The following is a 14,114-nucleotide window of genomic DNA, read 5'->3' on the forward strand; positions in this document are numbered from 1 at the left end:
TGCGGCAAACCCAGTATTTACTTCCAGGTTTGCCATGGTCGTGACTTGGATCGGGCCCAAGTAGAGGCGGTCGTAAGTAGAGGTTCTACTGTAATTTGTTTTAAGTGCACAAACCGAGAGCGCCAGTATGTGCTTGAATCTCTCCCTCCAAAACTGTGGCAATCTGAAGGCCCCCATGTAGTATCATCAAATCCGAGTGGGAAGAGACCTTGAGGCTCAGGTGGTGCAAGCCCCTGCTGAATGCAGGGTCTACTTTTGCTAGGTGGCACACAGAACGTCTGATCAACCTTCACTTGTTTTGCAGGCCCTCCAGTGAATGTCAGCTGCAATATTTTCATCAACAGCTTTGGATCTATTGCAGAAACCACTATGGTGAGTAAAAACAAAATATGGAACCTATGCATACCATATCCAGGTCATGAGACAGGTACTATAAGCAGCATGTGTTATTTGCATTTCACGCGCTAGAAAAGATAAGTGTTTATCTCTCTGTCCCCATGTTTCCCCCTTTTCCTCTCTTGTCAGCAATGGATAGCAAGCTCACTGTATCACTGCCGACAGGATGGGTCAGGGTTTTGTGTTAGGAGCAGAATCTCTCCACACAGAAGCTGCAAATGAAACGGGCACCTGGGCTTCTTTGGAAGCTGTGCTACTTCCCAGAGAAGCGTTTGGGGAAAACTGCAACAACAAACCTGGCTTACGGCAATGTAATCTGCTTTGCTAACCAGCCAAAAAACCAGAAAGCTCAAGAGTTCCAAAGGGTGCTACAGGTTTCAAAATATATTCAACCCTTTGGATGCATTTAGGTGCAATTTAAACAGCATTTTAAATTCATCCAGGCTTCAGGAGATGTAAAAACACCGACCCTCCTACCATGTTGACCAGTTGCTGTGTTGAGGGCAGTTCTAAAATCATGATTAGATTGTTTCTTATTGTAAAGCACCCTTTGTTCTGCAGGGGAGAGTGATGAAATACAAATATGTTATTTGCATCCTTTACTTATCGTATTAGTTTGGTAGAAAGACACACTTGCTCATGTGATCACCATGAGTGGTGCAAGCATGCTGTCCACACTGAGGTGGCAAGTACCGGAGGAAGTGGGGGAGAGAAATTTGAATTAGTTTGCATTTAAAGTTGAGCCTGACCAACTCACACTGAAGCAATCTGAAGCGATATAGGAACTGAAACACAGTCATTCTGTGAAATTCACACTTCCTGTGAATTTTGCAATTCAGTTCTCCAAACAAATGAGGTGTACAAAAATGCATCTAGTGGGATAAAATGTGTCTAAAAATGCATAAAAGGTAAAGGTAAAGGTACCCCTGCCTGTACGGGCCAGTCTTGCCAGAATCTAGGGTTGTGCGCTCATCTCACTCTATAGGCCGGGAGCCAGCGCTGTCCGCAGACACTTCTGGGTCACGTGGCCAGCGTGACAAGCTGCATCTGGCGAGCCAGCGCAGCACACGGAACGCCGTTTACCTTCCCGCTGGTAAGCGGTCCCTATTTATCTACTTGCACCCGGGGGTGCTTTCGAACTGCTAGGTTGGCAGACGCTGGGACCGAACGACGGGAGCGCACCCCGCCGCGGGGATTCGAACCACCGACCATGCGATCGGCAAGTCCTAGGCGCTGAGGTTTTACCCACAGCGCCACCCTAAAAATGCATATGTTCATGCAAATAACACACAAAAATGCATCATATGGGGGGAATTGATTAGCAGAAATGTGTACAAAATGGCATAAAGTCATGTGTACATTAGCAGAAGATCACATCTAAAGATTGGAAAGATGAGAAACTGAGAGAAACCAAAATGGAAAAGAGTCTCCCATTACTATATACACCACATCATTCTTGATTTCCAAGTCACAAAGTGCTCTCACTTCTCATCATGTCTGAGAGGAAGCTGAAGATAAAGCATCAGCAGACATTTGAAGCTGAGATGGCTGTAATTCTTGAAAGATAGTTTCCAGTTTTAATAATGGTATTTAATTGAAATGCACCATTTTTCATTAAGGAATGCAGGTTGCCAGTCATTCCTGGTGACAGACAGAGAAGCGGTTGCAGCATATTAGCTTTTCAGTATACAAAAACATGAAACCAGTCACTTCCAAATTGAACTGCGATTGTATTTTCATGTCATTTTTGAGTTTCATGTGGAAAACTAAAATTCTTAGCTTTTGGTTTTCTAAACAGATGTAGCCAGCAGAGGCTGATGACTCCTACACTTTTGTTTTGGGATCGCTATGAGAATACTGCTTCCCTTGGGCTGAAATTTACATAGTTATTACAATTTCGGCTTTTATCTAGAAAGATCATTAAACTGCCAGTATTGGGGGATTTTAGTTCACACATAAGACATTAATGTTGACATTTAAAGACACTAGAGGCAGTCTTTGCAGCACACAAATCAGTAGCTATCATTATGTCAACATGCAAAGGTCTAATGAGTTCACAAACACAGTTTGGGGCACAATCCAAAGGAGAATAATAGGAGCTGGAAGGAGTGCAGGAGCCATCAATAAAGGGCAGGCATTCTCAGGAGAATAGATGAGCAGGAACTCTGGGAAGCAGGTCTGTATTCATCAAAAATTAGTGGGAGTAATGAAAAAGATGTCACAAGTGGGGAGTTTCTAGGAGAAGGTTTCCAGCTCAGTGGAATTCACAAAAGAGAAGACACAGCTAGGAAGAAAGGTGCAGGCTACTGTAGAAAATGAATGAAACAGAGGAGAATCGTAGAATTGTAGAGTTGGAAGGGAACCTCAGGGTCATCAAGCCCAGCCCCCTGCAATGCAGAATAATTGGGTACAGAAGGCAAACCCATCTTAAAGTCATAATATGGAAATATCTTAATGTGGTGCTCTTGGCCAATTTATGTCCCACTGCCTATCAGTTAAGGTAACACATTCCCTTCAAGCTCTGCAGTGGTGGCTGGCTGTCACCAGTTTGAGGAAATATTGTTGCAACAACACTTCTAGTTGAGATTTAGTTGAGAGAGATTCCTGCATTGCAGAAGGTTGGACTAGATAACCCTCAAGGTCCCTTCCAACTTTATAATTCTATGATTCTAGATCTTTTAACATCAGAACTGGTTCAGCCAGTGTCCTGGAGCTGCAGCCGAATGATTAAGGATGAGCACACTGCAGCTGAACCCATCTACATTGAAGGAGGGATAGCCAGATACCATCATTTCCTAGGACTTGTCATTGGTGTCATTTCTCCATCCTTAGTCAACCAAGTTCAGAGCTGGGAGGTCCTACCTTGTTCTTCCACATTGAGGTTCTAGGGACGGCCAGGAGTGCCTCCCCCCACCCTACATCACCCCATCTTTGACTGCTCCATCAGCTGAGGCGCTTTCTGGGCAATGAGGTTTTGGAAGCCATCACCTGTGCTTTTGTAGCGTCACAAGTTCTGCACGTGGCTGGCTGTGCTCAGGAAATGTTTGGAAGCTGCCTTTGGTGCACAACGTATCTTTTTATGGGAATATGGAAATGTGAACATGTGATACGTTTCAACAGTCTTGTATTTACCAGAGGCAGTTTCTATTTTTCTGGTAAAATGCCCTGTTTTGTTCCTATATTCACAAACACGCACCAGAGCTCAGTCCACTCCAAGGTCTCTTGTTCAATCTCTGGAAGGGATGCATATGCATTTTGACTCTAGTACGCAGGCATGTAAAATGACAATATGCTCCTACCCTTCTGCGGCACCACTGCCTATCTGCATAGCTAATGTTGCTGAACGATTGAGTTGCAGCTGTTCTTTCCTAAGTACAACGATCCATGGTGAGATTAAATACCTTATTAAACATTTTTCATTGGGTGCACTTTTTCAGGAAACCGTTATGGTCAGCTTAATATAGCACAGGTGTTAAAGGCTCTTCAGACAATGTGTAGTGGGGAAAAGAGGGAATGATGTTCGATGTGAAAATAGAATAGGCATGTTAGAAGTCTGCAAGAGCAATATTATTACTTGGGAATTGTGACATATGAGGCCAGGTTTCTCTTAAATGCGTCTGGACCCAGTTCAGTGGTGATGGCCTTAACCTATACAGCTCACCCTGAACATCTTCCTATATACTCTTGGGCCTATCACCTTTCTTTAAGGGTCACAAGTTAGGAGTCAATATGGAACAGGGACTTTATATTGGTGGCACCTTTATTGTGACCATTTCCCCCCATGTCAATCTTGGTTTAGTTTTAGAACATCTTATAGGACATTCCTTTTCTAAAAAACAATTGTATGGTTCAATTTTAATGTGGCAATGATTTGGATTATAACTCAGTGTTGTTGTGTGCAGTTGTCACAGTGGGTTGCATTCAGTGGTGCCCATGTGCAAGCAAAATGGACCTCCACTCATGCAACAGGACTTTATCTTCCTTGCCTCCCCCCTGCATATCTTCAAAATCTGCTCTGGAGAGATGGGGGACCCAATGGATCTGATTCTGGGGGTACATGGAGCACTTCAGGAAGGAGAAAAGGAAGAGCAATTCCCTCTGTATGAGTGGAAATTCACACGCACATAGTTTTGCTTGATTTCCCCCCCTTTTTAATTTCTTTTGCAATGTCTTCAATTTTGTAAGTTGCTTTGATTTGGGTTTTTTTAAAAAAAAGGCAGAATAAAATATTTAAACCTATCAGTATTATTATACAGGAAATAAATAAAGCAGAACCAAAACAGGATTACTTTGCACTCCCATCCCTTCTGACTTGGACATCACAATCAGAGTGGGAATTCTGAACATGCCAATGGTTTCCTCTTGTCCTGTTCTAAACAGTTTGGGTAACCTAAGGATGTGGACTGGATTTTTTTTTGGAGAGGTGAAACTAGCCATTTATACTCCTGTCTCTTGCCCTTCTCAACTGATTGAAGAGGGAGAACTGGCATCTGGCTGAGGTTCTAAATGCTTCCTTGAGGGAGGGTATGGAGGAAGCTGTTGTGAGACCTCTCTTTTAAAAAACCTCCTCTGGATCGTCCCAACCTAAAAAACTATTTCCAGTCTCCAATTCGCCATTCCTGGGCAAGGTAATGGAGCATGTAATGGCATCTCAGCTCCAGGTATTCCTGAAGGAAACCAATTGTCTGGATCAACAATCTTGCTTCTAGCCTGGATATGAGAGTGAAACAAGGGTGGAAGACCTACCTTGGGAAATTGACAGGGGGAGCGCAACCTTTTAAACCTAGAACTCTCAGTGATCTTCAATGCAATTTGCTATGGCATCATTCTGAACCATCCCATGGAACTGGGATTGATATATATTATGTTTTGGTGACTCCAGCCATTGCTGGAGGGGAGGATTAAGAACACATTGTGCTAAGGCTCTTTCACCCCCTTGCCAAGGTTCCATTATGTTTCCAACATCTATATGAAACTGCTGGGTGAGTTTGTCCAGAGATTTAGTTGTGTCGTCAACAGGCTGATGACACTCAACAACATCTCTCATTTTCACCTGTCCTCGAAGATGCGGAAGAAGTAAAATTTGGACCAGGTAAACAGACTGGAGCTTAAATCTGACAAACTATTGTCTGATTTGAGGTTGTACTGATCCAGATGCAGGGGTTCAGCTTGTTTTGGGTTCACAGTTTGGGAATGCTCCTGGGTCCAGCATTATCCTAGAATAGTGGCCTTGGGTAGTTTTCAGGATCTTCTCCTGATGACCCAGCAAAGTCCCTTCTTGGGGAAATCAGACCTTTTTCATGGTCTTTCACACCCCATCCACATTTGGTATATGTAAAATTCTGTATATAGGGCTCTCTTTAAAAGATGTTCAGAAATGTTTCCAGATTATTGTGTGGTGCCAGCTTACTGTGTAGTGTAAAGCATTATTTACAACAGGGCTGTTTCAGCTATACTGGTTGCTACCAGTTTGCTTCCAGGGCCAAGCCAGATGGTTGGTTTTAAGCTTTAAGGCTCTAAAAGGTCTACCTCTTTCCATATGAACATGCTCAGGTGCTTCACCCAAGAACTGAAACCCAACCACACACCCACACTCACTGTCTGAAGTATGGTAAGTGGAAGCATAAGACACAGTTTTATTGATGCAGTGCCTGGGTCTCAGAAAGTCCTTCCCAAAAAGGAGGCCCTTGTGGTAGGACATCTGCCTGGAATGCATAAGATCCATGATTTAATTAACCAGCATCTCCAGGTGGGACTGGGAAAGACACCTGTCTGAAACTGTGACAGCTGCTACCAGTCATGGTAGACCACATATGGGAGACCTGTGGCCCTCCAGACGAACTCCCGTCAGCTCCAACCAGCCTAGGCAATAGTAAGGAAATATGGGAGTTGAAGTCCAACAACATCTGGAGTGCCATGTGATGTAGACAACACTAAGCTGGATGGACTAATGGTTTAACTCAGGAGAAGGCAGATTTCTATGCTCCCTTGCTCACTTTTTGAAAAGTGGCCAGATCTGTGCTGTTGGAAATGGTCCTTTTGTTGGCTTTTCTTTTACAACTTACTTTTCAATGGATTGCTTTTAATGTTTGCTACTGCAAGCCTGGGGTCCACAATGATGTCTGTGGACAGAGTGGCTGCCAAGTTTCCCTGCTCTCCTCTTTTTTATTTTTAAATGGGATTGGAAAATTTGCTGCATTTTTGCCTGTGCTTCTTTGGAGAGATGCATTCCCTGTTTGTTGGGTGGGGAGGCTTGGAAGACCACCAGTTTTCTTCTGTGAAATTGACATGTTGTGCAACCCAGAGCAGTTTCTTAAATTTCCAAATTTACCCAGTGGCCCAAAAAGGTTGAAGATGCCTGTTGTTAGCCATCTTCAGGATCCATGGTGGAAAGTTGGGGTCGAAATATTAAGTAGCAGAATATAAATATTCAAAATAATGAATGGCTAGGCTATCAGACTGGTCACCCCTCCCAACTTCAAAGTTGGTAGCAAAAGTTACCTGTGCAAGCTTAAATTAAAGATCAAGAGCTGACATTTGGAATCCTCATTCTATTGTGCCCTTTTGTATCTATATGATCTATATATAATTTGATCTATTTAAAGAAATCTCATATGCTATCCATCTCACTTCAAAAGGTTAAATCAAATGTAACCTTATAGGAGACTGCAGTGCAACCCACAGCAGCTACAGAGATTAATATAAAGGGCACCAGAAACTAGAGGCTGGAAATAACCGAAAATAATTGTTAGGAGTCATCTGGGCACAAACTTTTCAATCAAAGAATGGACTGGGGGGGGGGGATAAATGGGTCATAATAGGCAACTTTCCGCTTACTAGCCACAAGTCTCAGAAAATGAGAAGAAGCTTATCAGAGCATTCAGAAGAAAGAACGGTCAGGTCATATATGATGAGGATAGTGCTTATGAGGAAAGACAGAATTTGCAACCATGGGTTTCCTTAACTCTAATGTGTATGTGGCTCCTCTTTTTGGCCCATGGAAGAAGTACACAAGAGAGGAGAGAGAGAGAGAGAGAGAGAGAGAGAGAGAGAGAGAGAGAGCGCAAACAAGTATAAAGAATGCTTATTTCAAGCCTAACTTTGTGGTGGAAGGAGGCCCACTCTGTGGATACATGTGCATAGAGACATGAGGGAGCTGCTTAATCTTTCCCTTATTCGTGAATTCTCTAGCAAATGGTCCCACGCTGTCATTCACTACCCAACCCCAGTTATGTTCCAAAAGTAGACTGAGAAGCCAGTCTGAGAAGAAAGCAGGAATGGGGCAAGGTTTCTACCTCAGAAGAGTCAACAGCTGTAGGAGGAGCAGGCTTACCAAACCCTTCCCATAAATCTGCCCCCTGCCCTTGCGTTCTCATTACATTGGTTTGGATACACAAGTTCGCCAAGATAATTGCTATTTCTGGCCTCGGGGATCACTTGTAATTTTGTGCATCGCAAGAGAGAAATGGATTCAAACTAATCCACTAAGGCAACTTAGGCTTGCACAGATATAACATTATGCTGGTGTTCTTGTTAGGGAGGTTGACTGCAGCTCCCCAGGAAGTATGCAAGCAACCCCCTTTCAATATGTGTTTGACTGCAAACACACACACACACACACCACACCGAACCCAGAAGTGACCTGAAAATGTTTGTTCAGGAGGCTGGGGTTTGTAGTTATAAAGAGAAGTAAACTACACTTTAAGGGCACTTTGGGCGAAGCCATGTGATTGAAATGTATGGTATGTATGTGGACCATAGAACCAGAGATAACTCAAGACATTTGATTCCTCAAACAAAAAAGAAATCAAATGTTGTTCAACCAAATGTTGTTCAACCAAATGTTGCTGACCAGGGCAGTGCATGCCTAAAATAACCCAAAGTGCAATCCTATTCATGTTTCCTCTGAAGTGAATTCTGCTGTATTCATCCAGATTTTATCGAGACCAGAGAAGTGCTTTACTGTCATTTAAAGCTGTTTTGATTGGATTTTATAGATTTATATTTTATGGTCCTATCTATGGTGGTGTGATCATTTTTTGCTTTAGTTTGTACACCACCCTGTACATAAGTGCTGAAGGGAGATTGTAAAATGTAATAATAATAATAATAATAATAATAATAATAATAATAATAATAATAATAATAAATTTATTTATATCCCACCCTCCCCAGCTGAAGCCGGGCTCAGGGTGGCTAACAACAATAAAATAGTACAACATTCTAAAATCATTCCATTATAAAATTAATTCATTAATTAAAATTAAAATTAATTCATTAATTTAATAAATAGATAATATAATCTAATAAATGTGCTAGGGTTGCAGCCCCAAGTGACATTAGAGGTTTCACCTGAACCTCTCTCACTGTACACATGTCATGTGTGAGTGCTGTTAATATAAGATAGTCTTCTTCTTTTTCTTTGGCAATCACTCGTAGCCCAGTAAGATTGTCTTCTATAAACACGGTTTTAACAGTGAGTCCATAAGTGACTGTGGAGTCCAATTCTGGATCCACACAACCTTCCACCGTGGGGTCATAAGATAGTACAGTCCAAGGAGTCAGATGTCCAGCCTAGGAGATGTCATTTTTTTATGTTCCTGTTATCAAACAACCCAATTTCAGTTTCATGTGTGAAAATGCCCTTACTCTGGAGTCATTCCATTGTATAGAATCACACAAATTTAATAACTAATAATAATAATAATCCCACTAAAATCAGCCTTCCCTTTGGGAGGCCCATAGGAGCATTGAAAACTGCCTTCTACTGAGTCAGGCCATGGGTCCAGCTAGCTCAGTAAAGTGGTACCTCGGGTTACAAACAACTTGGGTTACAAACACTTCAGGTAACAGACTCCGCTAACCCAGAAGTAATACCTCGGGTTAAGAACTTTACCTCAGGATGAGAACAGAAATCGTACGGTGGCAGCCCAGTGGCAGTGGAAGGCCCTGTTAGCTAAAGTAGTACCTCAGGTTAAGAACAGTTTCAGGTTAAGAACGGACCTCCAGAACAAATAAAGTTCATAACCAGAGGTACCGCTGTATTGTCTACACTAGCTGACAGCTACTCTCCAGGATTTCAGACAGGAGCTTTCCCCCAGCCTATCTGGAGAAACCAGGGTGGGTAGAAATCAATGGTTTAAAAAAATATGGATGTTTAATTTAAATCGGATTTAAAAATAATAATAATGATATTTTAAAATAAAATGCTTTTGGAGGAAAAATCTTTCTAAAAATAGTTTTCCATTTAAGTTACATTATAGTCCAAAGGCTATTCATCAGGAAATAAGGCTCTGTTTTAAGTTTTTCATGTGTGCTATATCTCAGTCTAAGTTTTTTTAAAAAAAAAATGTTTAACCACATCAGTTAACAAACATGGATACATATGCTATAATGCTATTGCTTTAGTTAAATAAATTGTTTAAATTGTTATTAAGGAAATGATTTTTTTTCTCCTTCCAATAAAGTACAGCAGAAAAGTTGTCCAAATATAAACAGTTAACTTATTAAACCTCACAATAATTTCATAATTATCGGTCTATGTATTTCTTATAGTATAACCAGATCAGTAATTTTTTATAGAACTGTAAAAACGTCTCTGAAAATTTATGATTCCAAAAATGAAACCTTCATTTGGTTGTAAATATTAAGATTATGCCAGCAAGAATGAGTCTTTCCCTAAAAAAAACAAAAACAAAGATTTAAATCAAGTCTTACTGACTAGTGATTTAAATTGTTATTTAAATCAAATCCACCCTGGGAGAAACCAAGGGTTGAACCTGGAGCCTTCTGCATGCAGTTGATGCTCTACCATTGAGCTCCAGCCCTTTCCCAAATGGTACCTGGTATCTTCCTTCGATCTCCCATGGTTAAGGACTCTGCTCAAACCTCCGTTTATTCAAAGCCTGCTTAGTTCCCCAAGCCATAGAATCCTTGCTTTCCCAAATCGCCCTTGCACCTTTTCATCATGCAAGGCAATAAACATCGAGTAGCTCCTGCTGGAATTCCTCTACAACTAGATTTATTTCATGCCTTACATGAAATAGGCACAGGATCAGGGCTAACCTGCCGGCGTTCGGCCGGTTTGCAGCTGAGTAAGCAAAAGAGTCTTTTTCTTTCTGCCTGTTAGGCCAATTACATTGATTTTCACTGACTGCAGCCATCACTGATTTTCACAAACAGAAAGGGGAGGGAATCAATGCATTTGATTTGCTCAGGTAGCTGCTGTCCATAGAGACTCGAGCCTCTTCTCTTCAAAGTTGTCCATTCCGCCTGCCCCTATTTTAACTATGTCTTTCTTACCTGACTTCAGACTTGCGTGACTGGTTAGTTGTGCAGAAGGCCAATCCCATTATTGGCTGTCTTCAGCTATTCAACAGTTTTCTAAAGATATCTTACCTTGGGGAGGAAATGGGTAATTAGCCAGAACATGTGAAGGTGACTTCTTGGAGCCCAGCCTTTCTCGCAAAAGAGCAGGGAATAAAATTTTATTCATGCGTCTAAGAGGCATACTTTCAAGTTCAAATGGAGGTGGAGAGCCAGCAGGAGGAAGTTATGTGGTGCCATTAGCACTGCAAAAGCGCCTGTGGTGACAGGTGGACTTTATAAAGGCAAACACGTCATGAATTTCTAAAGGGATATTAACTGTGCTAGAAGGATGTGAAGATGTTTGCCTAATGCAGTTCAGCATACACTGAAGTCAGAAGTCCTTAAGAACATAGAAGATCCTGCTGGACCAAGGTAGTCCAGTATCCTGTTCTCATATCGGCCAACCAGGAGTCTGTGGGAAACCTGCAAGCGAGGCCTAAGCCCCACTGTGTTTTCCCAACTTCTGAGGAGCTGGCTTACCAGTTGCTTGGAATTTAGTTGATTCCAAGCAACTGGTATCTTTCCTGCAGGTAGAACATTTCCATGCAGTACACAGGATATTAGTAGAAATCAAACCCTGGATCTGCCCACAGTTTTGCATCATAAGCTTGTGCCTGGTACATAAGGGCTTGATGGTTACAATTATGGGAATCTTAAGTGGATTTCATTCATTTATTTAAAGAAATCATCTTCTTTTCCTGCTGCTACTGTACAGTGCACTGCAGGGAATACCAGAAGCCCCAGTAACCTTGGTACACTCCTGTACTGGCCATAGGGTTATAGAATCATAGAATCATAGAATCATAGAGTTGGAAGCGACCACAAGGGCCATCGAGTCCAACCCCCTGCCAAGCAGGAAACACCATCAGAGCACTCCTGACATATGGTTGTCAAGCCTCTGCTTAAAGACCTCCAAAGAAGGAGACTCCACCACACTCCTTGGCAGCAAATTCCACCGTCGAACGGCTCTTACTGTCAGGAAGTTCTTCCTAATGTTTAGGTGGAATCTTCTTTCTTGTAGTTTGGATCCATTGCTCCATGTCCGCTTCTCTGGAGCAGCAGAAAACAACCTTTCTCCCTCCTCTATGTGACATCCTTTTATATATTTGAACATGGCTAACATATCACCCCTTAACCTCCTCTTCTCCAGGCTAAACATGCCCAGCTCCCTTAGCCGTTCCTCATAAGGCATCGTTTCCAGGCCTTTGACCATTTTGGGTTACACATCCAGGAACTAGGAATATCACTTGTCTCCAGAGCAGGGGGCTGAAACCAGTTCTGACTGGTGGCACTTCAAGCAGGGAAAATAGAAATAGGGGAGGCCAGAGCCAATGAGAGGGAGGACTTCTACACCCAAAGGTCCCTGGCAGGAACCTCAGGAGATTTATAGACATCAGCTGTGAGTAGCAAAGACTGCTGAAGGACCGTTGCTCAGTGGTAGAGCAGCACATGCTTGCCTTAATAAAGGCTTTCGGAATGACTGGCCAGTCCAACTAGGAACCTGACTGCCATATTCTGGACCAGCAACGGTTGCTGAACCCTCTTCAAAGACAGGTCTGTGTAAAGTGTGTGACCCAATCTAGAAGTTACCAAGGCAAGTAACATGGTGGCCAAGTCTCTTTATTTATTGTTGTTGTCATCCATCTGTCTCGAGAGACAGTGGAGTGCACCACCAGGGGTGAAGTCAAACTGCTGTGTTAGCAACTCTGAAACAACCTCCCCAGGGCATAAGCCTTGGCCACTTGTATGGAGCTCCTGGGCTGCCTAGATGACAAGACCCCCATCTCAACCTCGCTGATGTGGTCCATAGGAAAGCAGAGCAATCCAGCCTGTTCATTGAGATGCTTGGGAGAGACCCTCCTATAGTCATGTCATGCCTGGAGGAGACCTGTCTAGAGGCAGATCAATGAAGGGTCTTCTCTGCAGTGGGCACCATGCTGTGGAATGACAATCCCATAGATAGGCAGTGGGCACCAAGAGTAATTGGTTAAAACATGCCTATCCCTGACTGCATTTTGGAGCTTTTTTAGTACCACCTCTGTAGGAAATTCTGGTATTTGAGCTTTTAGGGTCTTCCTGTTTTGTTGTATTGATTCCATTCTGTAAGCTGCCTTGTTGTTTTATAATGAGAGACAGTTTATAAATGTATGAATACTGTAAATAAGCTGGCAACTTTGTTTCAAGAATATCTGGAGCAAATTCTATTAAACTCCAGCTGTTCAATTGCCACCTTGCTCCACATTTATAAACCTATCTCCAGTTTTGGGGAACTCCTCTGTCGTGCACATTCAAGGCTGCTTTCACAATGGTTTTCAACACACCTCTAGCTGAGGGCAAATTTCCAAAAATAGGCAGTAATTCTAAGCACCATTGATTTGCATTAAGAGAAAAGATCAGCTGCTTCTGTCTGCGGTTATGTATTAGTTACTAGTGAGCACACATATAATGGCTTCTGCACACACCTTCACTTTATTATCGGCGTCTGACTCACTGCTTCAGGTCATCCCAAGTAAGAAAAGCACTAAATAAAAACCATAAATCCTAATCCTAACAATTAATTTGGTCAAGGGCAGTGAAATTGGTTTATGACCTGCCATTCCTCAAGCACATTGAAAATGCAAATGAAGGAAGGGACCGGGAGCTTTTATCGCCTCCTTTGTTCGCAAAAAGGGCTTCTTTTCTCACTCAAAGCCCAGGAGGGCAGATGGCAAAGGGAAGCCATTGGTCAGACAAAGGAAACCAGAGCTACCACCTATTGTCCAGGGAAAGGGTCTGGCTTGGCTTGGCCTGGCGACAACACAGGGGAGCTGTAAGACATGAGACAGTGAAGCAAATGTCATTCTCAATAGCACAGGCGAGACAGGTTTCCATTAAATTAGAGGGTAAGCCCATAAAGTCTGCAGTACTGTCTGGTTTGCAGCTGGATGGGACACCCCTATGAACAACAGGGATCTCTAAAAGGGTCAGCCCCATTTGTGTACTCTTGCTTTCTCTCTCTCTCTCTCTCTCTCTCTCTCTCTCTCTCTCTCTCTCTCACACACACACACACACACACACACACACCCCACATGTCCTTCTCTTCTTTGGCACAGGAAGAAAGCTAAATACTATGAAGGGAGATGGAATCAGCATATTGCCCCAGACCAGAATTTGAGTATTTATGAACATAAAAAAGGGTAAAGGACCCCTGACAGTTAAGTCCAGTCAGACGACTCTGGGGATCCAGCGCTCATCTCACTTTAGAGGCCGAGGGAGCAGGTGTTTGTCCGCAGACAGTTTTTCCGGGTCATGTGGCCAGCATGACTAAGCCGCTTCTGGCGCAACGGAACACTAAAACCAGAGTAGCGCAT

General features: G+C 42.8%; 1 protein-coding gene across 2 annotated transcripts in view; it reads left to right on the forward strand.

Annotated features, from left to right (window-relative positions):
- Positions 1-14,114, forward strand: part of GLRA1 (glycine receptor alpha 1) — an 89,252-nt gene that overhangs the window by 45,437 nt on the left and 29,701 nt on the right. For both annotated transcript variants that reach the window (XM_083423332.1, XM_083423333.1), the window contains exon 3: positions 305-372. In XM_083423332.1, the coding sequence (XP_083279458.1) occupies positions 305-372 (68 nt within the window). The remainder of the gene's footprint in view (positions 1-304; positions 373-14,114) is intronic.

Source organism: Podarcis tiliguerta, assembly GCF_965153285.1.
Source record: "Podarcis tiliguerta genome assembly, chromosome: 2".
NCBI classification, from domain to species: domain Eukaryota; kingdom Metazoa; phylum Chordata; class Lepidosauria; order Squamata; family Lacertidae; genus Podarcis; species Podarcis tiliguerta.